The sequence below is a fragment of the Pteropus medius genome, unplaced genomic scaffold (genome assembly GCF_902729225.1).
Source record: "Pteropus medius unplaced genomic scaffold, Ma_sr-lr_union100, whole genome shotgun sequence".
NCBI classification, from domain to species: Eukaryota; Metazoa; Chordata; class Mammalia; order Chiroptera; family Pteropodidae; genus Pteropus; species Pteropus medius.
The window spans coordinates 9863604-9886516 of NW_024347791.1; the positions used below are offsets into that span (position 1 = coordinate 9863604).

The 22913-nt window shown below is 32.5% G+C and overlaps 1 protein-coding gene across 3 annotated transcripts in view; it reads left to right on the forward strand.

The window, feature by feature from the left end:
* The window catches only part of BLTP3B (bridge-like lipid transfer protein family member 3B), a 71323-nt gene that overhangs the window by 39051 nt on the left and 9359 nt on the right, over nucleotides 1-22913 (forward strand). For 2 of the 3 annotated variants that reach the window (XM_039877998.1, XM_039877999.1), the window contains 9 exons: nucleotides 335-453; nucleotides 3033-3174; nucleotides 6975-7168; nucleotides 8623-10112; nucleotides 10403-10578; nucleotides 11761-11903; nucleotides 12550-12700; nucleotides 15384-15637; nucleotides 15985-16093. In XM_039877998.1, coding sequence (XP_039733932.1) covers nucleotides 335-453; nucleotides 3033-3174; nucleotides 6975-7168; nucleotides 8623-10112; nucleotides 10403-10578; nucleotides 11761-11903; nucleotides 12550-12700; nucleotides 15384-15637; nucleotides 15985-16093 — 2778 coding nt within the window. Of the gene's footprint in view, nucleotides 1-334; nucleotides 454-3032; nucleotides 3175-6974; nucleotides 7169-8622; nucleotides 10113-10402; nucleotides 10579-11760; nucleotides 11904-12549; nucleotides 12701-15383; nucleotides 15638-15984; nucleotides 16094-22913 lie in introns of those variants that run through there. The other variant, XM_039878000.1, reaches the window with a different exon arrangement.

Sequence of the window (22913 nt, forward strand, 5' to 3'; positions counted from 1 at the left end):
ATATAACCAATAAGAGTAATACTCAGGTAGAATATTTCAGACTTTTAAATGGCTAGTAAACCTTTTTTTTTTTTTTTTTAAATAAATCTAGCCAAAAGTTGCTGTATGGGAGAATCTTAAAATATGATATGTGTGATTACTGTTTAAAGGATAATTATCACAAAAAAAGAATAGTTACCATTTTTATGTCAGTTTATATATAAAGTATTTCCATATATATTATCTCATTTGAGAAATTAGGGTTCATCTATATTTCTAGTAACTGTCACAATAATAAGAGTGACTGTTAGAATAAAATTTACAGTAATTTGAAAGGAGTTTTTGTTTCCCACAGAGAAAGACTCAGCTTTGAAAGGGACTTCCAGAACACCTTCAGTATTATCTCAACAATCTAAAGCTAAGTTAATGTCTAGTTCTGTCGTGGTTAGACTTGCAGATTTCAATATCTACCAGGTATGTATGTTTTACATTTTAAGTTACATTTTCTGATAAATACCTTTAGTATCTCTTGCAAGCAACTCTTATAAACTAATGCCACCATTTTATTTAAAAACATCTTTACCAGTTTTATGAAATGGCTAAATTAGACAGGATTGAAAATATTAGTGCATTACTTTTTGTTTATGTACTTAACCAGAATTAGGCAAACTGTGAGGTTACGGTCACAGTCTTGTAGATTGCCAAGTCTGCACAAGACTTCTGACACCAGTTAAAAGTTCAGAGATTTTTCTAAACTACCCACAGATTTGAGAATTCACTAGAAAAATTCACAGAACTCACTGAAATCAGTTATGTTCTGAGTCACATTTATTACAGAGGAAAGAATACAAATTAGAACAGCCATAGGAAGAGAACGCAGAGTGGAGTCTGGGAGGGTTCCAAATTTGTAACTTCCTTGTCCTCATAACACATTAGCCTCCTGGCGTGGACGTGTAACTGTGTATGAAATACTACCCATGTAGCTGAATTCAGTCTCTAGGCGGACTGATACTAGGGAACCCAAAGTGCCCATCCTCTAAACACAGCTAAGGGTATCAAAGTGTGGCCAACCGTACTCCGAGATATCTTATGAACATAAACTATCAGTTGTGGTCCCAGGGGTCCACATAAATGGGAGATTCCAAGGGTTTAGAATTATCTCCCAGGCTCAAAGACAAAGGCCAGACCTCTCTGTGGAGGCCAGATTCCTTATTACACAATTGTCTTAATGGAAGAAACTGAATTGCCATTTTTGCTTTATTGAACTACCAAGTATTGGCAATACTGTGAACATAATTTTATAGCTAAGAACTTTGTCTCGTTTATACTAACAATCTTATTCAGGCTGTAATCTTGCAACATGGTCTAACTTCACAGTCCTTGAGACCAACATAATGAAATATGTGACTTACTTTTTAAAAATGAAAGAAAGTATTTCAAAGGTATATTAGCATTTATGAATTGTTCTCATTTATTTTGTTAAGACTTTGAGACTTAGTTTTCTCTGAACAGTTTTCATTTTACTCATTGGTTTTCAATTGGGGCTGATCTTGCCCCGAAATGGACATTTGGCATTGTCTGAGGACAATTTTGGTTGTCACAGTTAGAGGAGTTGCTGCTGACATCTAGTGGGTAGAGACCAGTGATGCTGCTAAACATTCTACAATGCACTGGACAGCCCCCATAATGAAGAATTACCTGGCCCAACATGTCAATAGTGTGGATTTTGAGAAACTCAATTTAACAGTTATTTTCTTATTGTGCATTTGCTTCTTTCTTTACATTCTCTGTATAATGCATCTTATTTGAAGCATGCACTTTAAAGCATGAGGTTTAAAAATGTCATATGGAAATGGGGGAGGGGAATCACCTATAATCTCAAATGGTTGAGGCAAAATACAGTAAAGAAATTCCACATACACAAGCACACCAAAACAAAACAAATAAAAGTAGCTAGAAAAAAATAAAATAGTACGTTTATTCTATTTTGAATAACTTTTTAACTATTAAAGAAAAAAAGGAATAAGCTGCCATATATTAAAGTAACTTGACACTTTGAGTTGAAAAAGATTTATTTCCATATATGCAGCGAAAAGCTTCTTAATTAGATAATGTAAGGAACTGACTTAAATTTATAAACACTGTACAAATAATCAAAAGATTTGATTAGCAGTTAACTTAAGAGGAAGCACAAATAAACCTTTTAAGCATTTCACTTTATAATATACATGTTTGTTGAATGAATGAAAAAATTAAAGTAGCCTTGAGACACATTCTTGAGTCTGTTAAACAAGCATAAGTAAGTGAAATTGATATAACTATTAGCTGAACTTAAGGGAAATTAGTGTATATGTTTTAAATGTAATTATAAATAATCTGAGGGGAAAGTGGAAAAATATGAGAACTTTTAAACTAATAGTCTTTTTGGAAAAATAATGTAAGAAATCAAATATTTCATAGAAACATTTATAGTTGTATTATTTCTTAATTTTTATTGTGGTAAAATATACCTAACATAAAATTTAACATTTTAATCATTTTTAAATGTACAGTTCATTGTCATTAAGTATATTCACATTTTTGTGCATTTATCACCACTCTCTATCTCTATAATTTTTTTATCATCTCAAACTGAAACTCTGTATATAGCTATATTACTTTTTGTAATAATAAAGATATTTTGGTAGAAAATTATTATATATTACATATAGAGGAGAATTTTAATTTTTATGTGAATCTGTCCAGACTCTGCTATTTACTTATTTGTATTAAAGAAATATTCTTGTATTATTCTAAGGCTCAAAATAATAAGTTTGCAAGAGTTAATTTTGTAATTGATAATCCAAAGAATTAATAGTTTTCTGAATAGTTAATTGGTGTTATTTAAAAATAATTTAATGTAAAGCTAAATATATAATAAAGTTTCCATTAGAAATTAAGCATTAATAAATTATTGGAAGTAGTTTTAAGAGTTTGAAGTGATGTCCATGCTGCATAAATTCTCTGGAAAGGGTGTTATTCAGTGTCACTTCAGTATAAAATTATTTTTTCAGGTCTCTACAGCAGAACAATGTCGTTCTTCCCCCAAAAGTATGATTTCTTGCAATAAAAAATCCCTGTATCTTCCACAAGAAATGTCGGCTATCTATATAGAATTCACAGAATATTACTATCCAGATGGAAAGGATTTTCCAAGTAAGAGTTTCCTATTTTGTTATTATTTGTCCATTTCTTAGGAAGTTGGTTTTTTTCTTGCTGTTTTTGAGTCTTACAAACATGAAAAAGGAAACAAAGGTCCATTGTTCTTTAGTTATCATTGTATGTAGCATATAACTCTTGTGTAGCATTTTTACATATCATTTGTTCATATGGTATTTTCTCTAACTAGCTTGTAGCATACTTGATGTCAGGAATCATGTAGTGATTTTATCCCTGAGTTTTGACTTCATTTTATCCCTGAGTTTTGACTCATTTTTGTACTTAGTAACGTTTAGTGAAAGTTAGGTTAATTATAGAATAAGGTCATTATTTTTCCTTTGGAAAAATTCCATTTATATTTCTGCTGTATAAAATAAAAAAGTCTGTAGTTCATTGAAAATTGAATAATGAAGTTGTCCTTTTAGCAACAGAGAATTTTTGGGGCTGGTTTTTAATGCCCATATTTATACCTTGGACAACTTTCGGCACTTGTGTTAGAAACATTGAATTAACACGAATTGTTATTTGTAAGCTACTTGGGCTGCCTAAAGTTAAAATGATTATAATTTGTGTTCTTTGAATGTTAAAATTCTGTGCTAGGAGTTTTTCAAACTAAAATTTGCCTTTGTTTATGTGGTACCTTTTTCATTATCATAGTTGGAAATCATAATTGAGAAAAAGTGTTTAAATGAAATAGGTTATGTTATTGGAAGAAAGACATTTTATGTCCTCTCTTTAAAAGTGGAACTCCAAAATAGTTTGACCTATTTTGCTCATTTGTTTAATATTGACTTAATATAGGTTCCTAGTTTCAAAGGGAATTTCTGACACTCATGCCTTTTTTGTTAAATAAAAAGCAGGTATTCTGGAAATTAGATAATCAGGTGTTGAACTATTTTATTGCTTTAATTTTTGTTTGTGCCAAACATTTGGGATCCACTCTTCACCATTTTTACACTATTCAACAGTCTTTTCTGTATTTATCATTTGTTTGTTTCTTCTACCTTTCTGACTAAAACGATGAGAAACTTAAGACATTTGCTCAGCACCTTATAAAGAGTAAAATGGCACAGCTGAAACTCAAGCATGGGTCTTCTAAATTGAAATTCAGTGTTTTGTTTTCTTCCCACTGTTTCCCCAGGATAGTCACAGCCATTTCTCTGTAATTAAATAATCCTGTTGTTTCCAGCCCTCTTCCATACCCCTCAAAAGTGTTTTCCCTAAATAATCCATCATTGAACTAGAAATTTTCTTCAGAGCGAAGTCTGGTTTCCAGAATTTCTGATTTATAATCTATGTTTATTTCTATCAATTTCGTTAACATTTGCCAAAGGAATTATAATCCCATTCTATAATCTATACTTTTTTCCTGATAAAAATATAAAATTCCCTCCTAGCAATTTAAAACCTAGCTCCCTATATACCTAAAAGTTTAATTGCTAGGTTATGTTTAACTGTTTTTAATTTAACGTTTTATTATGGAAAACTTTAAAACGTACGCAAAAGAGGGTAGTATATGGAATCCCCAAGTACAGAGATCCATTTTCGGTCCTCATGTCTCATCTCTCTGTTAAGCGATCCAACTTTAAACACATATAACTTTTTAAATGTAGTATGTTCATTATATTTTTTTTAAAAAGAAAATACCAAAAATAAAAAATGGCCTATGCACCTTTAATTTAGAGACAATTTCTGCTAAAACCTAAGTGTATTAGTTTACTAGGGCTTCCATAACAAAGACCACAGACTGGGTGGTTTAAAGAACAGAAATTTATTTCTTCACAGTTCTGGGAACTAGAAGCTTTAAATCAAAGTGTCAGAGGATTGTTTCCCTAGAGACCTCTCTCCTTAGCTTGAAGATGGCCATCTTCTCATTGGTCTTTCTGATGTCAGAGAGCTCCATGGGGTGGGGGTCCAAAGAGGAATCCAACCCGGAGCTTTGGAGACCAGGTTCTTGTCTTATGCCAGTGAGAAAGAATTCAGGGACAAGACAAACAGCAAGCAGGAAAGTACAAGGTTTATTAAAGCAAAAGTACACAATTAAGATAAAGCGTAGACGAACTCAGAGGGAGTTGCTCCAAGCTTTCTGGATTATGGGGGATGGGTCACTGGAGACATGGTACTTGCAATGCAAGTGATATTATAATGATATTATGATTAGCTAAAGCTATCCATCCTGCCTCCCAGTTTTGGCTAGTCTCTCATGTCACCTGGTGAGGAGGGGGTGGCTCAAGGTCATCTGTCTTGTCTCTGGGCCTTGGCTTGTTTCTCACAAGGACACATCTCATGTCATGTCTCACGCTTGGAGTCAGAACAGGGAGAGGGCTGTGTGGGAGACTAAGGAAAAATTCCAGAGCTACATCTCAATGGGAAGGGGGAACATCCCTAAGCTAACGGTCCTGCCTCATTTCCTCTGTTTGTTATCTGTTTCCTAATCTCTTTTTGTGACACCTATCATATTGGACTAGAGCCCATCCGTACAAATTCATTTTTACCATAATTGCCTCTTTAAAAGACCTGTCTCCATATCCAGTCACATTCTGAGGTACTGGAGGTTAGAACTTCAGCATATCAGTTTTGAGGGCACACGGTTCCAACCATAACAAGTATAGTGTTGTTAGTCCTGTTTTTAATGTATGTGTTTCTTTTGCAAACTTGATTTACATCCTGTTCTTTTCCCTTAATGATATAAACATATTCCAGGTTTCTACAAATTCATTGTAAATGTCTTTAGCAGCTCTATAATACTCTTATTTCATAAGTAGACCCTTGTTAGAAACTGCATCTGGATCTTTCTGCTGCTTAGACAGGTTTTTCCCTCTGTCCGAGAACTGCAGTCATGGTTCTTCTTTCCTTCTGTGCTCTCGCCTTGGGGACTACATCTGTGGCTGCCACCATCACTTCATTGATGTCTGAGATTCCCTTTCATTCCTTTCCTTCCGGAGTGTGACATGATCTCAGCACCCCACTTTCTTGGTATCCCCAAAGACAAGCACCTTTACATCTCAATTAAATGTCTCTGTTAGACTTGAATTACGAATTTTCTACTTTCATGTCTTTGTCTTGTGTAATGGTCTATGAACTTTTTAAGGAAAACCATGCCCTATTGTTTTTTATTCTTCGTGCTTAACACAATACACAAAATGTAGTTGGCATTCAATAAATATTTGCTGAAAGAAAGTGAATGACTGAATGAATGAACAAATGAATGAAAGCAAACAAGAAATCCTGCTCAGGACTTTGTTACAATGCTGTCTCTACTGGTATCCCACACCTTGGGTTTATTTTCCTCAAATTAATAGTTTAAAAGTTCTAGATATGCATACTGTTTACTTTGTTACAAGTAAATAGATCTAGATTTTTGGAATAAAATATCTTCATCGAGATGCTGTGAAAAAGGTATTGGCTTTTATGATGCAGACTTTAGAAAGTGATGTGTATTCTAATTACAAATATTAGTTTAACATATATTAGCACTAAAGCATTTATCCAACCCCTAAGCATTCTAATACTTGGGGGGAGCTATGAAAAAGAATGCGTTCATTTGATTATTTAAGAGATACTTGAGTTTTTTTGCACGAAGCATTATTCTAGGTTTAGAATTAAGTGGAGACAAATGTTTGCCTACCTGAATTTATCATCTGCACATGTCACTTTAATTTTATAAATAACATCTGAAAAACTTTTTACCTTAATTAAAAAAGAATAAAATTTGTTTAAAATGTTTTTGTTGTTCTCAGGGAAGATTGAGAACTATCTGTTTATTAAAAATCTTTAAAAAATTTTTTTTTCCACAGTTCCATCTCCCAACCTTTATAGCCAGCTGAATGCACTACAATTTACTGTGGATGAAAGAAGTATTCTGTGGTTAAATCAATTTGTGCTGGATTTAAAACAGAGTCTTAATCAATTTATGGCTGTATACAAGTTGAATGACAATTCAAAGTCTGATGAGCATGTTGATATTCGAATTGATGGCTTAATGCTAAAGGTACCATATAAACAAGTGCCTATGAGAACAAAACCAACTTTATAGAAGAAAAGTTAACACCATTATAATTTTCAGGATTTAAGAGGAGTGCTCAAATATTAATCAACTTCATTGCAATCTTAATTTTGATTTTGAAATTTCAGTTTTAATTTTGATGATCAATTATGGAAGCTTTAAGAGATTTTTTTCCTCACTTCTTTCTCTGCTTCCCTTTTATTTTTTTCATTGCTCATCCATTTGGGGGTAAGCAGTAGAAGTAAAATTTAAATCGGTCATTTTTTTCCTATTTTTTTTTATCGGAGCTGATAAAATTTTTCTTTTAAGGAGGATAAATAATACAATGAGGCTTTTAAGTTACATCTGGGGTTTTTTTTGTTTACATTTATTCTATTAATATCCAATGGTAATAGAAAATTGCTTTATATTACAATCAGGTAATTGATAATCTGAATTCCATGGGTATTTAAACTTTAAAGGAAGGAAATGGGGGAAAAAACAGTTTAGCCTAGTAAATAGAATAAGACTTGATGTGAATGAAAATTTCAGTTGCTAGATCTGTTACTGTTAGACTAAATATATATATCTTTAATTTCTTCTCTGTAAAATGAGGTTAATAATACTCAACAATTACATTGCAGAAGTGTTTTAAAGATATTCTCAAAGCCTATAATATTCATTATAAAGAGACACATAACATTTACAATTATAATTTAAGATGCAATTATATAATATTTACATTTTCCGAATATGAGCAGTTTTAAAACCAGTCACTTCAAATGCTTTGATGTGAGTATTTTAAGGACTGGGGGTTAATTATCTCTAAAAAATTATTTTAGTAAATAGTTGGACCTATACTCTTAAGTTTATTTTCTGAATAGTTTTCTCCCAGAAAAGTGATTCTAATGATATCTATCAGGTCATTCCATTTACTCATTCACTCATCCTCCAAATTGCTTGGATTTAAAATAACCTAACAAATAATATCCTTTTTATTTTAATTTTTTTTTTATTAATGCCTGCAGCACCTGATATTCCTAGGTGGTCTCCTATTCAAGTACTAACCAGGCCCAACCCTAAATAATATCTTTTTTTAAACTTGGCACCTTTTTACATATACTTAGGGCATAGTAAGCATTTAGTAGTACTGATTGAATTAAATTTTGTTCTTTTTATTTTGTGATATGTTGTATGCAAATATATGTATATTGTGTACATTATTCATTATTTATGTTTTTTTTAAGTGTTCTTTTCTTAGTAGTTAATCGTTTAAGTCCCTTTCACTCAGTTTAATAAATAGATTTGAGGGAGAGAGTTAATATTTTATGTCTGGATAGGAAAGTAGTATTTTGGGCAGGGAATATCAAAAAGAATTCCTGAGTTATGTCAAGCTCTTGATTATTTTATCTTCAAGATATATAGATTTGTAAGTTAGATGAATGTTTTTTCTCTTCTAGTTTGTCATTCCTTCTGAAATGAAATCTGAACATCATCAAGATCAACCACGTGCAATATCTATTCAGAGCTCTGAAATGATTGCCACAAATACAAGGCACTGTCCAAACTGTCGACATTCTGATCTAGAAGCTTTATTTCAAGACTTCAAAGATTGTGATTTTTTCAGTAAAACGTATACCAGCTTCCCTAAATCTGGTAACAATTTTAATCTTCTACATCCAATCTTCCAGAGACATGCTCACGAACAAGATACCAAAATGCATGAAGTTTATAAAGGAAATATTACTCCTAAATTGAATAAACACACTCTTAAAACTTCCTCTGCCACAGATGTTTGGGCTGTGTACTTTTCTCAATTTTGGATAGATTATGAAGGGATGAAAAGTGGAAAAGGACGACCAATAAATTTTGTAGACTCCTTCCCTCTTTCCTTCTGGATTTGTCAACCAACGAAGTATGCACTGTCACAAAAAGAGCTGCAGACTTGTAATCAAGTATCTTTAAATACATCACAAAGTGAATCTAGTGACCTTACTGGGCGATTGAAGCGGAAGAAGCTCTTGAAGGAGTATTACAGTACAGAGTCTGAGCCCTTGACAAATGGTAGTCAGAAACCTTCTTCAGACACTTTTTTAAGATTTTCCTCTTCATCCTCAGATGCAGATATTCATGTCCTGGTTCACGTTCATAAACATGTTAGTATGCAGATCAATCACTACCAGTATCTGCTCCTGCTTTTCCTCCATGACTCACTTCTTCTGCTTTCAGAGAACTTAAGGAAAGATGTAGAAGCTGTGACTGGCAGTCCTGCTACTCAGACATCCATTTGCATTGGAATTTTACTTAAAAGTGCAGAAGTGGCTCTTTTGCTACATCCAGTGGATCAAGCAAATACTCTTAAGTCTCCTGTTTCTGAAAGTGTGAGCCCAGTGGTTCCTGATTATTTGCCTACGGAAAATGGAGAATTCTTGTCTTCAAAAAGAAAAGTTAGTAGTGGTATAAATCAAATTAGAAATATAACTGTTAATCATATGTCAGACAGCAGATCTATGAGTGTTGACCTTAGCCATGTCCCTTCGAAGGATCCTTTGCTTTTTAAATCAGCTAGTGATACAAATCTGCAAAGAGGTATTTCTTTTCTGGATTATTTATCAGATAAAAATTTAGGGAAAATAAGTGAAGATGAAAGTAGTGGAATTGTTTGCAAAAGTGGCTCCAGAGAAATTGAAAGTGATAAAAAGGATTTATCTTATACACATTCAAATAGTATCTTAAACTACAGAGAAGATTCAAGTTTGCTGTCATTTGATAATGATGGTAATCAAAACATGCTTTCAAATAGTTTAACTAGTAAAGGAAGTGAAACCATAGAGTTGATCTTTAAAGCTGAAGATTTGCTTCCAGAAACAGTTTCACTCTCTGAGAACCTGGAACTCAGTAAAGAAGAAGCATCTGCAGTTAGAACACTTAAATCCCAGTCATCTTTAAGGTAACTACATACTATTGGAATTCGGGGAGGGAGCATTGTTTTACTGTGTGTGTACGTGCATGTGAGCATATTTTGGTTTGAACAGAAACCCTCATTACAATATATGACGTTGTTAGAGTTAATATGTGATGAAGGGTAGTTTTTTCAAAATATGAAAACTTGAGCTTATACTTGTAAAATACCATTTAAAAACTTGATACTGTATACATATTTTAATTTTGTTAGAAATAGTTTTTAGAATTTTTTTTCGTTATATGTGACGATTTTCTAATAATTTTGTTTGTTAACAGTGGAAAACCTAAGGAACGGTGCCCACCCAACCTGGTTCCACTCAGTGTTCCTTATAAGAATATGAAAAGAAGCCCTTCACAAACCTCACTGGATACCATTTCACTTGACAGTATGGTATTGGAAGAACAGGTGTTAGAAAGTGATGGATGCGATAGTCATATGTTTTTGGAGAAAGGTAAAGCAATACAGTTATATTGAATAATTATATTGAATAATTACAGCCTCCAAAATGCTTATATTTATACAGACATACATGCATACTACAAAGAGCATTGTACCTAACTTTCTGATGGTTGTTTCAGTGCTGCTTTTAACCAAATACTTCTTTCTTTTTGTGGTTAACATCCAGCAATTATTTGTATACAGTTATTTAGGTCATAAAGCAGACAGCATTAAGGCTACAAGCCTCTCTCACAGATGCTTTATATCTGGAATTTTTATTAGGTGGCCTTAATTAGCATGATAGATTCTTAATTATGTGGTCCTAGGACTGGAACTTTTTCAGAGTAGATCTACTGATTCCTATAACCAGGATTTCTCACATACATGATTATATATGATGGAACTTGTGATCGCCCCATTTTATTCAGGGGCAACTAATGCCCCAGTAAAGACCACTAGGAAAGACTTAGAATTAGCTGTATCCTTGGCCCTAAAAATTGTTTTATTCATTCTTTCAGAAGGTAATTTATTGAGCACCTACTATGTTGGCAGGCACTGGGTTAGAAGCTGATTATATAATAGTAAATATAATAATAAAAACATTGAGGCTGTGTTTTCTATGTCTTTGACTTTTCTGTCTAATTTTTCTAGTAATTTATTTTTACAGTATTTTTTTAAACTATTGATCTGTGGCAGACACAAAATGTTTTAAAAATTGTCATTTAGCATAGAGAATTTGAGAAATACTGAAACAGAAAATGAAGGCAGGTAGAAAAAGATGGAGAATGATTACATTGATGATAGAGGCATTAACTTCATGCAGATGATAATTAGGAGTTACTGTAGGATACTGTAAAAAAAAATTAAGTGGTCAAACTGGGACTCTTCAATGTATGATAGTGTAGAGGGGCCAAGCCGACTGACCAGGAACCACTAGTTCCATCAGCACTGTTTCTGCAGTGGGGAGAACACAGGCTGTGGTTAGCTGTGGTGGCTTTCTTTTTATACTAAGTTTAGGGTTTCAGTATCTCTAATGTTTTATTATGGGAAGTTCTTATTTGTTATTGTCTCTTAAACAAAGCTATGCTTAAGAAAGAGTTAAAGGGAGAATCTGTTTTGATTAGATAAATGTAATGTTTTTGGGTCATGTGTAAAATGAATTTTCATTTATTCATTTATTTTTGTATTATTTCAGATATTAAAAAGAATTCAACTACAAATTATCAGAGCCCAGCAGATAGTGCAAATGCCAGTGCAAACCTACAGAATTATGGTGAAACCTCACCAGATGCCATCAGTACAAATTCAGAGGGTGCTCAAGAAAATCATAATGACTTGGTAATCATTTCAGAGAGATTCTATGAAGAGAAATGCCACTAACTTTGTCTCATATTCAATATGTACACATTTTAAGACATTAATATATAAAATGAATTGTTTGGGATTGTGGATGATTCACTTTGCTCTTTCTGCTCTTGAAAATTCCTCCCTCTTACTGAATTTTCTCTGGATTTCATGTAAAAAATTTTTTTGTATTGTGGAGGAGAGGGTCTATCTTTTCCCATCTTTTTTTTTTAACCTTTATTTTAGTTCCATTTGAAAACACTTTGAAGAAGTTTGATGGTAAGGATAGTACTCAGTTCCTTTGGGGGCTTTCTACAAAAGAAATGTATTACTGATTTATTTAAGCCCTGTTCACCTGGTAAAATGTTCCATAGATGACTTAAAAAATATGTTCAACTTTTAGTGAAAACAGTTTCACGCGGAAATGTTGTATAATTAGTCTTTTTGATCTAAAAAAGTCTTGACTGAATAAGAAAGGAAGCTGAAGTTTGTCACTATCATGTAATAACCACATTCTGCTGGTCACAGGCATATATTTGGTTTATTAGGCCATAGTATTTTTAGAGGTTTCCTGTGTTATTTTTAAAATTTTGATTTTAATTACTTGGTATACTAATATTATTTATGCAATCATTGTTAGATGTCAGTCGTGGTATTTAAGATTACTGGTATTAATGGGGAAATTGACATCCGAGGAGAAGATACAGAAATCTGTCTTCAAGTGGACCATGTGATACCAGATCAGTTAGGCAACATCAGTCTCCGGCATTACCTTTGTAATCGTCCAGTAGGTAAGATTTTAATACAATTTGAACTTATTTTTTTTATATACATATGACCCATCAGCAGTTCTAGCTTTGATATAAATGAATTCAAGGAAAATTACATTTATTTATAATAGTGCAAAAGATTTGTTCTTTTCGATAACCTTATTATTAGCAATATAATCTTTTGAAGACGTATTCTCTCATTTCTTTTTGTTTCTGCTGTTGATAAGTTCCATTTTTTACTTTTTCAGTTTTCCCACCTTTGAGATAATAGCTCTGAGAAAACTGAGCTCTTTCAATATGAAAAGAGTGATAAAGTAATCCTAGAAGGTCAAACTTAGTTCCACACTAGAATAAGTGTCAATTTCTGCATTCCATTATTTTTCTTATAAGGAGATATTTCCTGAGTCTGGCATGATACTTGGTATTTTCATGGTTTTCAGTCATTCCAAGTTTATTAGAATTGTATACTAAGAATTTAAAATGACAATATTCAGTTTTTAAAATGTTTTAAAAAGTCACTGAGCTGTAGTATTTTTATTTGCTATATACACAGAATGCTGTATCTGATACATAACATTGAAGTACATACAGTCATACATGATATCAAATTAAGTATGCTATCACTTGCATCATAGGACTTGCAGGTAAATATGCCATTTTTCTGTAAGCCAGCATCATGGAAAAATATTGGCTCCTGGCTTTATTCTGTGTGTAGGCCTTGCAGTTGACAATATATCTGCTGAAAAAAAAATTTCAGGAATTTTATATTAGCAAGTGTACATCCCAATAGCATGCAAAAGGGTGAAAGCCTGTATATATTGGAAAGATTTCACAGTGGACCAAAAAAAAAAGGTCGAACATAAAATTTTAAAACCTAGACCTTGTTCTATACACAATCCAAACACTATTTTCAAATTGTATAGTCTTAGATTCAGTTGCACAATTATTTTTTTATTTTTCTTTATAGCTCACTTAGTACCATATCCTATTACTTTGTTTCATGTTGTTCCTGACTGAATCAATCACTTGAAATGCTTTGTATGTATGGGTTATGTAGTCATTGCTATCTGATACCTTATGTTTTCCCAACTGTCTCAATTGGTTGTTTGAAGGATTTAAAACACACACACACACACACACACACACACACACACACACAAAGAAGAAAGAAAGGAAAGAGAAAGGAAGGAGGAAGGCGAAAGGGGATAAATGGAAAAAGAGGGAAAAAAAGTTTAACTTGAACATTTCAAACCTCAGTGAGCCATATGAAGATTGTATTTGATTGCTTTTGTTTGTTTTTCTGTAATGTGTGGATTTTGGATCTCTTTAATAGGAAGTCTTTAATATAAGTTTCATGGCATAAGAGGTAGTAGGAAGGAGTGGTTTTTAACTAATGAAGATTTTGTTTTTATTTCTGCTCTACATAAATACTCTTTTGTTTGAAATTATTTCTGGCTTTCAGCTCCCTGGAGCGTGGGTGGGTAGGGGTGTGTGTGTGCGTGTGTGTGTGTGTGTGTGGATATGTAAATGAAGACTCAATAAAATCACATTTACCAAGTTGTTTCCAATTGCTCTTATTTTTAAATAGACAATTTAATTTACTCTTGTTTTTCTTGATGTAGGAAAAAAACACTAACTTATCTAAATATATGTTCACATCCATATTGAAGGGAAATAAACATTTTTTATCATGAATTGGCGGCGGGAGTTCTTGTTATGAAAATCCATGGGACCAGATGACTTTGATACCTCAGTAACTGAAACAGCATTGCCTTTCTGGAACAATTTAGTTTGTTTTTAACTCATAGGTTCTATGATTTGTGAAATTGATTGTACTTTTCTCCTTGCTGCTAGGAAGCTCAGTTTTGGTCTACCTTTGACTAGACTTTGACTAAATTAGAAATTTAACTAATGTATTTCGAATTATTAACCTTACTACCTATCTTTAACTTTTCCCTTCTATCCTTATTTTTCCATTGCTTACTTATATTTTATCTGATTATGCCATGTGCATATTGCCTTTTATTCTTTTTGGAGCTACATAACATAAAATAGTTACCATGAGGGCCAAATCATTTTGGTGGTTCCACTAGGACCTTTTATATTTTTAAATTAGATATTCTTTGGTTGCTTTATTAAATTTTAAAATTTGTTTTTGAACTTGAGTGTTTATATCTGTAAGTTACCTTAAGTTTTTTTTTTGGAACAAGGCTAAGGCATAAATAAATGTGAATATATACATTTCTTTTGCTATAATTTTAGTTTTAAGATTGTCTTCTAGTAGAAACATTTTACTTTTATAATTATTTAATACCCAGTTTTAATAAATATGTAATTTCTTCATTATAATAGTCCATGATACTACAAATTTATAGTTGGATATATAGCCAGATACACTTTCAAGTATCTGAAATATGCATGATACCAAATTTATATAATGGCATGTTTTTTCATGTTACCAAAAAATAGAAAATATAGACAAGTCAGCATTATTGCAGTAGAAGATGGTCTATAAAAATTGAAATTAGGGTTGTCTATGGTATTTTGTGTATGGACTGTAAATATTTAAATTAAGGGTAAATACTAAAACTTTATTATTGCTTTAATATTATACAGTGTGACAATAACCTCTAATGACAAATAATCAAAAATAACATTTTTTAGTGGTGCCACAAATTTATAATTTTATGGTTTTTTTCCATAGGTTCTCATCATAAAGCTGTCAATCATTCCAAATCTTCTCCTGAGATTACTCTAAGATTTGAAAGTGGGCCTGGTGCTCTAATACACTCTGTGCTTGCAGAAAAAAATGGTTTTTTACAATGCCATATAGAAAACTTTAGCACTGAGTTTCTTACATCTTCTCTTATGAATATTCAACATTTTTTGGAAGATGAAACTGTTGCAACAGTGATGCCAATGAAGATACAAGTTTCTAACACAAAAATAAATTTAAAAGTATGTTAATAATACTTTCATATTTTCATGTTATAAATGTTTACTTTGCCAACATGGACTTTAATTCATGTCTAAGAATATGCCTTGTCTATAATATATACTCCATCAGCATTTATTGAAATGAATTTGTTGGTCTTTGTGGTGAATGATGTAAAGATCCTGCTTAGAAATTGGAAAATATCAAAATGGAATGGGAAGATTTCTCTGTGTATCAGCTAAAGCATGTGAATATAAATTTCAAACTCATTAAAAATATGATTGAAGTAATGTTTGTTAAGATAATGATTATTTTAATTTTATCATTTGCTTTAATAACAACATGCCGATACTATTTGTGTTTTCTGTAGGATGACAGTCCTCGTAGTAGTACAATATCCTTTGAACCAGCTCCTGTAACCGTTCATATTGATCATCTTGTGGTAGAGAGAAATGATGATGGCTCTTTTCATATCAGAGGTATATATGAAAAACAATTTTAATGAACACCTACTGAAATTTGAAGTTAAATTATTTACATGCTGATTGTTTCTTTTCCCTCATACTTATTATTTATTTTATATGTATGTGCATAGTAGTAGATTGAGTGACTTTCGGTACATTGTAATAAAATATTACCTATGAATGGTTCTCTACCTCAGAAATAACCATCTACAGTTGATTTAGTACCTGTTCTACAAATGTATTTTGAGTGAAAGAGAGAGAGGCTTTCATGGCCTTACATGTCTCTTGATCTTAATTAGGTCTCTTGATCTCTTTCTTAGCTTTATTTCCCACTATTCTTTTGTATTTACTCAACCAACCTGGTATACTCCCTGTACTGGAATTTCTCTTGCATGTTCAAATCTCTGTATTCTTATTCCTTGTTATTCCTCATTAGAATTGTTCATTCCCTTCCAAGGTTATCTCTAGTTTTTTCTTTTCAGTGAACCCTACTCTGTAACCTGATATGACTTCTTATAATTTTTGGATACTTATTCTCTGCAAATCAGTTACTTAAGGTATATTGCTATGTATTTAGTTCTGTTATAATGTTTGTATCTCCACATTAACAAGCCTTTGAAGTCTCTAAGAATTATATCTTATAAGGTAGTGTAAAGTAATGGAAAGAGCTCGAGTCAGTACTTAGGTGTTCTGGTCCTCACTTTGTTAGTAACTACTTGAGGGTGAAATATGAGGGACTGATTTTGCATCTATTTCATCTCCTATCGAAGCCATGAAATGACATAAAATGTGTTAAGAGAACATAAAGTTATAACAGTACTACAAATGAAAAATAAGTATCATTAATGGATCAGAAATCTTAATCAAGTAAACCAGAGGCAAAACCAGAAAAATCATTAGCTATAATCCACAAAAGACAGGACTCTGGGGTAGGAACAGATTGTAGAGAACTCTTACTTGAAAAGTATTACCCTTTGGGGTTTGGGGTCAACTATAGCAAACATAGAAGCTCCAAGGTCTGTAACTCTGCAAAGAAGCTCCAAGGTCTGTAACTCTGGCAAAATACAGTAGAGTGCAGGGGGCATCTTGGGCCATAGAAACAAGGCAAAAAGTTTAGAGCAGAGGGATCTTTAAAGATAATGAAGTGTATCAATGGGTAAGAGAGCATCTAGTAGGAGAGGTATATCTTTCTTTGACCCGTGGTATTGAGGTGCCCCTTCACAAAAAAACAAAAACAAAAACATTGAGACACAAGGAATGGAGCTAGAAATTCCAAAAGGGATCTAAAGGGAGTTCCAGAAAGAGAACAGAATAAAAGGCAAAAGGAAAAATAATTGAAGAAGTAATAAAACATCCCAAATTTGAAGGAAGAAACAAGTCTTCAAATTGGTGGAGCCAAACAGGTGCAGAGCAAAGCGAATGAAAAATAATTCTTACCTAGAAATACTGGTCAAATTTCACAATACTAAGGATAAAGAAAAAAGTCCTAAAATCTTCTAGAGAGAAAAGGCAAAAAGAAGAGAATCATATTTGCATTAGACTTTCCATTGGCAACACTGGATGCTAAAAGATATGCAAATCTTTAAAGTTCTAGGGGAAAATAATTTTGAACCTCAACTTTTATTTTAAAGGCAAAAATAAAGACTTCTTTTTCTCTTTTTATTTTTCAATTAGAGTTGACATTCAATATTATTTTATATTAGTTTCAGGTGCATAGCATAGTGGTTAGACAATATAATTTACAAAGTGATCCCCCCAATTAGTCTAGTACCCACCTGGCATTATGAATAGTTATTACAATATTATTGACTATATTTTCTATGATGTACTTTACATCCCCGTGACTATTTTGTAACTACCACTTTGTATTTCCTAATCCCTTCATCTTTCTTACCCAGCCCAAACTGCCTCCCCTTTGGCAACCATCAGTTTATCTGTATCTATGAGTCTGCTTCTGTTTTGTTTGTTTGTTTTTATTATTCTTTAGGTTCCACATGTAAGTGAGATCATATGGTATTTATCTTTCTTTGTATGACTTATTTCACTTAGCATAATACCCTCTACATCCATCTATGTCATTGCAGTTGGTAAGATTTCATTCTTTTTTTATGGCAGAGAAGACAATTTTTTAAGTGGAAAGAATTACTTAGTTAAAATGAAAATTTAATAAGGAACAGTAATAAGTAAAGAAACTAGTACACCTTGGAGTTAAGTCTAAATTTTTGTTTGTGCATAAGAATAATTTTTTATATGTGCAACTAAAATTCCAGATGATGTCAGTATGAGAGGTTGGAATTGGGAAAAAGTAAGGGATATAGAGAAGTAAAACTGTGCTAAAGTTTTTGTCTTTTTGAGGGGGAATTAACACTAGACTTTAAAAAAATATTTGTTAACGTTGTGTGCTTAACCTTAGAAGTCCAAAAATAATAATTTTTAAACCATTAGCACTGAGAAAAAACCAGATGGAAGTATCCAATTAATACTCTATTTTACATACAAAAGACAATATATAAAAAATGAAATTAAAAGAAAGGATAGTAAATAGAAAACATTAAATTAGAATATAGGAATTAATCATTGCAGTAAATATGAGTGGTTTAAATTCCCTTGTTAAAAGACAAACGCACTGATAGAAAGTTAGGGGGAAGAATTCAGATATACGCTGCAATAAGATATCCCTCCGAAACAAAATGGCACAAAAACACTGAAAATAAGGTGGGAAAAATGTATATATATCAGACAAGGGCTAACAAAAGGATTAGAAATGTTGAATTAAAAGTATAAAATGGGACAGAGATTTCTTTTTTTTTTTTGATAGACTTTATTTTTTAAAGCAGTTTTAGGTTCACAGCAAAATTGAGTGGGAGATGCAGAGATTTCCCATGTATCTTGTCACCCCAGAATAGAGTCTTCCACATTATAAACATCTCCCACCAGAGAGGTATTTTTGTCCAATTGATGAACCTACATTGACCTGTCATTATCATCCAAAGTTCATTGTTTATGTTAGGGGTCATTCCTGGTGTACATTCTCTAGGTTTGGACAAACAAATAAAGACATGTATCTACCATTATAGTACCATACAGAGTAGTTTCACTGCCCTAACAGTCCTCTGTGTTCTACCTGTTCATCCTCCTTCCCCCCACCAACCCCTGGCAACCAGTGGGAAAATAATTTTAAACCTCAATTTTATTTTAAAGGCAAAAATAAAGACTTTTCCAGAATGTCATGTAGTTGGAATCATACATAGCCTTATCAGATTGGCTTCTTTCACTTGGTAATATGCATTTGAGGTTCCTTTCAAGGCTTAATAGCTCATTTTAGAGCTGAATGATACTCCACTGTCTGAATGTTCCATAGTTTATTTAACCATTCACCTTCTGTAGGACATCTTGGTTGCCTCCAAATTTTGGCAATTATGAATAAAGCTGCTATAAAACACTTGTGCAGGTTTTTTGTGTGGACGTGTTCAACTCCGTTGGGTAAATACCAAGGAGTGTGATCGCTGGATCTGGTGGTAGAGTATGTTTACTTTTGTAAGAAAATGGCCGGACCATTTTGTATTCTCACTAGCAACGAATGAGACTTTTTATTGCTCCAGATCCTCACCAGTATTTGGTGTCAGTGTTCTGTATTTTGGCCATCCTAAATAGGTGTGTAGAGGTATGTTGTTTTTATTTGCATTTCCCTGGTGGCATGATGTAAAGCATCTTTTCATATGCCTATTTACCATCTGTATATTCCTACTTTAGTGGAGTGCCTGTTTAAATTGTTGGCCCCAGAGGGAGATTTCATATTGATAAAAAAACTCCCCTCCAAAAAAACCACAAAAATGTACCCCGGTCATAAACCTTTACCCATCTAACAACAGAACAGGAAAAAAAAAGCAAACCTGTTTCAAATAAAGAGAAATGGAATTATATCATAGTGAGATACTACAATCATATGGAGAAATTTTAGCATGCCTCTCAGAGTACATTAAAAATTTTTTAAATTAAGTACATAAATTCTATAATTGAATTTTTTGCTTTATGTCTCTATTCGTGTATACACATTGGAGAAACACAGCATTAAACATCAATTTGATGAGTAAAAACTAATTTTAAAAAAAAGGTGCTTTGAAATTTCTTCCTCAATATTTTCCCCTACATTTTTTATCTATATTTTCTAGTCAGATACATATTTTACCAGTTGTGAACTGTATTTTAATGTAGTAGCTAAAGGCAAAAGTAAGTCACTGGTCAGTCCAGTAAGGGTATATCTTTTCTTGAAGATCATTTCAATATGGAAATTTTATTTGGATTTGTTTTTAAAGTTGTATGGGTTTAAAAACAGAATTATATCTAACTTAGCAGTGTGCTCTAATGAAGGCAAGGTAGTATCTATTTTTATTTTTTTATTATGACATCTCATGTTTGGGCACCTCATATCTTACATTTTTGAAAACTTGAAGCTGCTTAAAATGTTTTCCATTTTAAGAATATATATTTTTTCTTATTTCATGCCTTTACAATGACACTTATTTGGATGATTTCAGCAATGATGAAATGTTAGATGAAAAAGGCATATGCTAGATTATGTAAAAATGGGCATCAAAACAGTATTATTTGAACTTAAGCAGCAGCTCTCATGTAAATTGTAGATGTACCTTTCAAAAGCTCATTGGTATAATTTCCATTACGTTGTTATTCAGGATATTAGCACTGTAAAAATTCAAAGATTATTTTAAAATACTTTTTCATTGGCACTGGGAAGAATAACATATTTTAAGTATAAACAAGTATGCTTTGTTTTATGTAGGGTGTTTCATGTTTTATTTCAGTGTATTCCTAAAAGCAGTGTCGTAAAATTGTTTGTGTATGTTATTTTTCTTATGATGTGGAAATTAATTGCATTAGGGTCTTCAGTGTGTAAAGTATATCATGTAACATATAGCCTAAAATACCACACATGTATGATAATGTATCCTATATATGACTCAAACTAATACATTAGCCATGATAAAGAAGTATTAATGAATTTTATTTGCTTTTTAGAATTCAAAGAACATTTGGGGAATGATTTGAATGACCCAACTTTCTCAAATAGTTAAGAAATTTTGAAGTATGCTGGGTTTTTCTTTCTCCCTTGATGCAAATTTATTTAGCAAGCAGGAACATTCAAAATAATCTCATTAGTAGCTGTTTCAAAAATCAGTTGTATGTGCTTGTTGCTGTGATAATAGCAGCTTACCTAATATTTTTCTTCACTCCTTCCTGTTTTTTTAGTTTTTTTCTAGGGTATACTTGCAGTTCTGGATGTGACTAAAGTCCATCATGAAGGAATAAGTGCCTTTATACCTTTTTTTGCTGCTTATTTATAGTACTTCACACTTCTTGGGAAAGTCTTAAAAACAATGACCAGTTTTTCACTAAAGACTTTAAAGAGAAACTTCAATAATTTTTCAGAAAATTAGAAGGGTACACTATAATTTCTTGTTCCAGTGAAATATGGCTAATTAGATAACTGTTAATAAGACTAACCAAAAGAGAAAAAGACAGAAAATGTTTGGTACATGTGTGTATATGTATATATGGTATATATTTGTATATGCCATGCCATCTATTATTAATTACTTTTAATAGTAGTGTACTGACTCTCGACATTTCTCTATCCAACACATCTAGGACCTGACATATTCTCATCTGGAAGAGTGGCCAGCCATTATGCCATCAGTTCGCAACCAAAGGGTTGCAAGGGAGGGTCTGCCGCCCAATAGCTAGCTAGATCAGAATGTTGTGGAGGTGAGGCACAGTATATTTAAAAGCTCTGTGACAAGCAGCCCTTTGCCATATACACACTTAGAATCATTGCCGTAATGCTCCCTAACTGGGAATGCAGGAAGATTTATTTGATCACTAAACCTAAAGAAAGGTAAAACCTAAATTCAGAGACATGTCTTATGACCAGAAAAGAAAAATGAATTGAAATCTTCTATTTGAATAAACAGAGAACTATTAAAGTCCATAATTAAAGTCAAATATTTATTGAGCACTTACTGTGGTACTAATAACGATTCATATTCAAATAATGCTTTCCAGTTGATAAAGTTCTTTTACAATAAATATTAACTCATTCTTACCACAACTCTTTGTGATAATTAAGGCAAGTATTCTTATCAGATTCATTTTGCAGATGAAGAAATTGAAGTTTATAGAAGTGACTTGTTCAAGGTAAAATATATAGAAAGTGGCAGAGCCTGCCTGCCCTAGGGAAAAGGTGTAAGATGCTACACATTTCATTTGTGAGGGGCATAGGTTTGTTTATCAGAATTTGTCCTAAAAACTTGAAAGAAGTTCTTTTAAAGTAAATGAAAGGAAATAAGTCTATAGTAATAGACTCCAATCACCCCTATTATCTATGGGTTCTCTTCCTTCTCATTCCTTTCCAGTTTCTCCCACCTTTTTACCTTCATCTGCCTGTCTTCCTCCTTATCCACTCCCTCCCTATCTTTTCCTTTTCCCTTCCTACATACTCCTGCCTATTTCTTCTTTATCTTTCATTATCCGTTATTATCTATACATTCCTCTTTCTCTCTTCTCATCTGGAATTCCTGCTCTTTCTCCTTCTCTACCTTATTCCTCCTTTCTCTCTCTATACCTTTTTTCCTCTTCTCTTACCTTCCCTTTGTTCTCCTTTTTCTACCTCCCAATGATTGACATAGAATGGGTTTCAGAATTGTTTAGTCAGTGGTTTTTTCATTATTCTTAAGATTCCATGAGTGAGTAGTAAGAGGTAGGCTAAGTAGAATAGGTCTTGCATCCCTTATTATTCTTATTACAGCCAGGATAACTC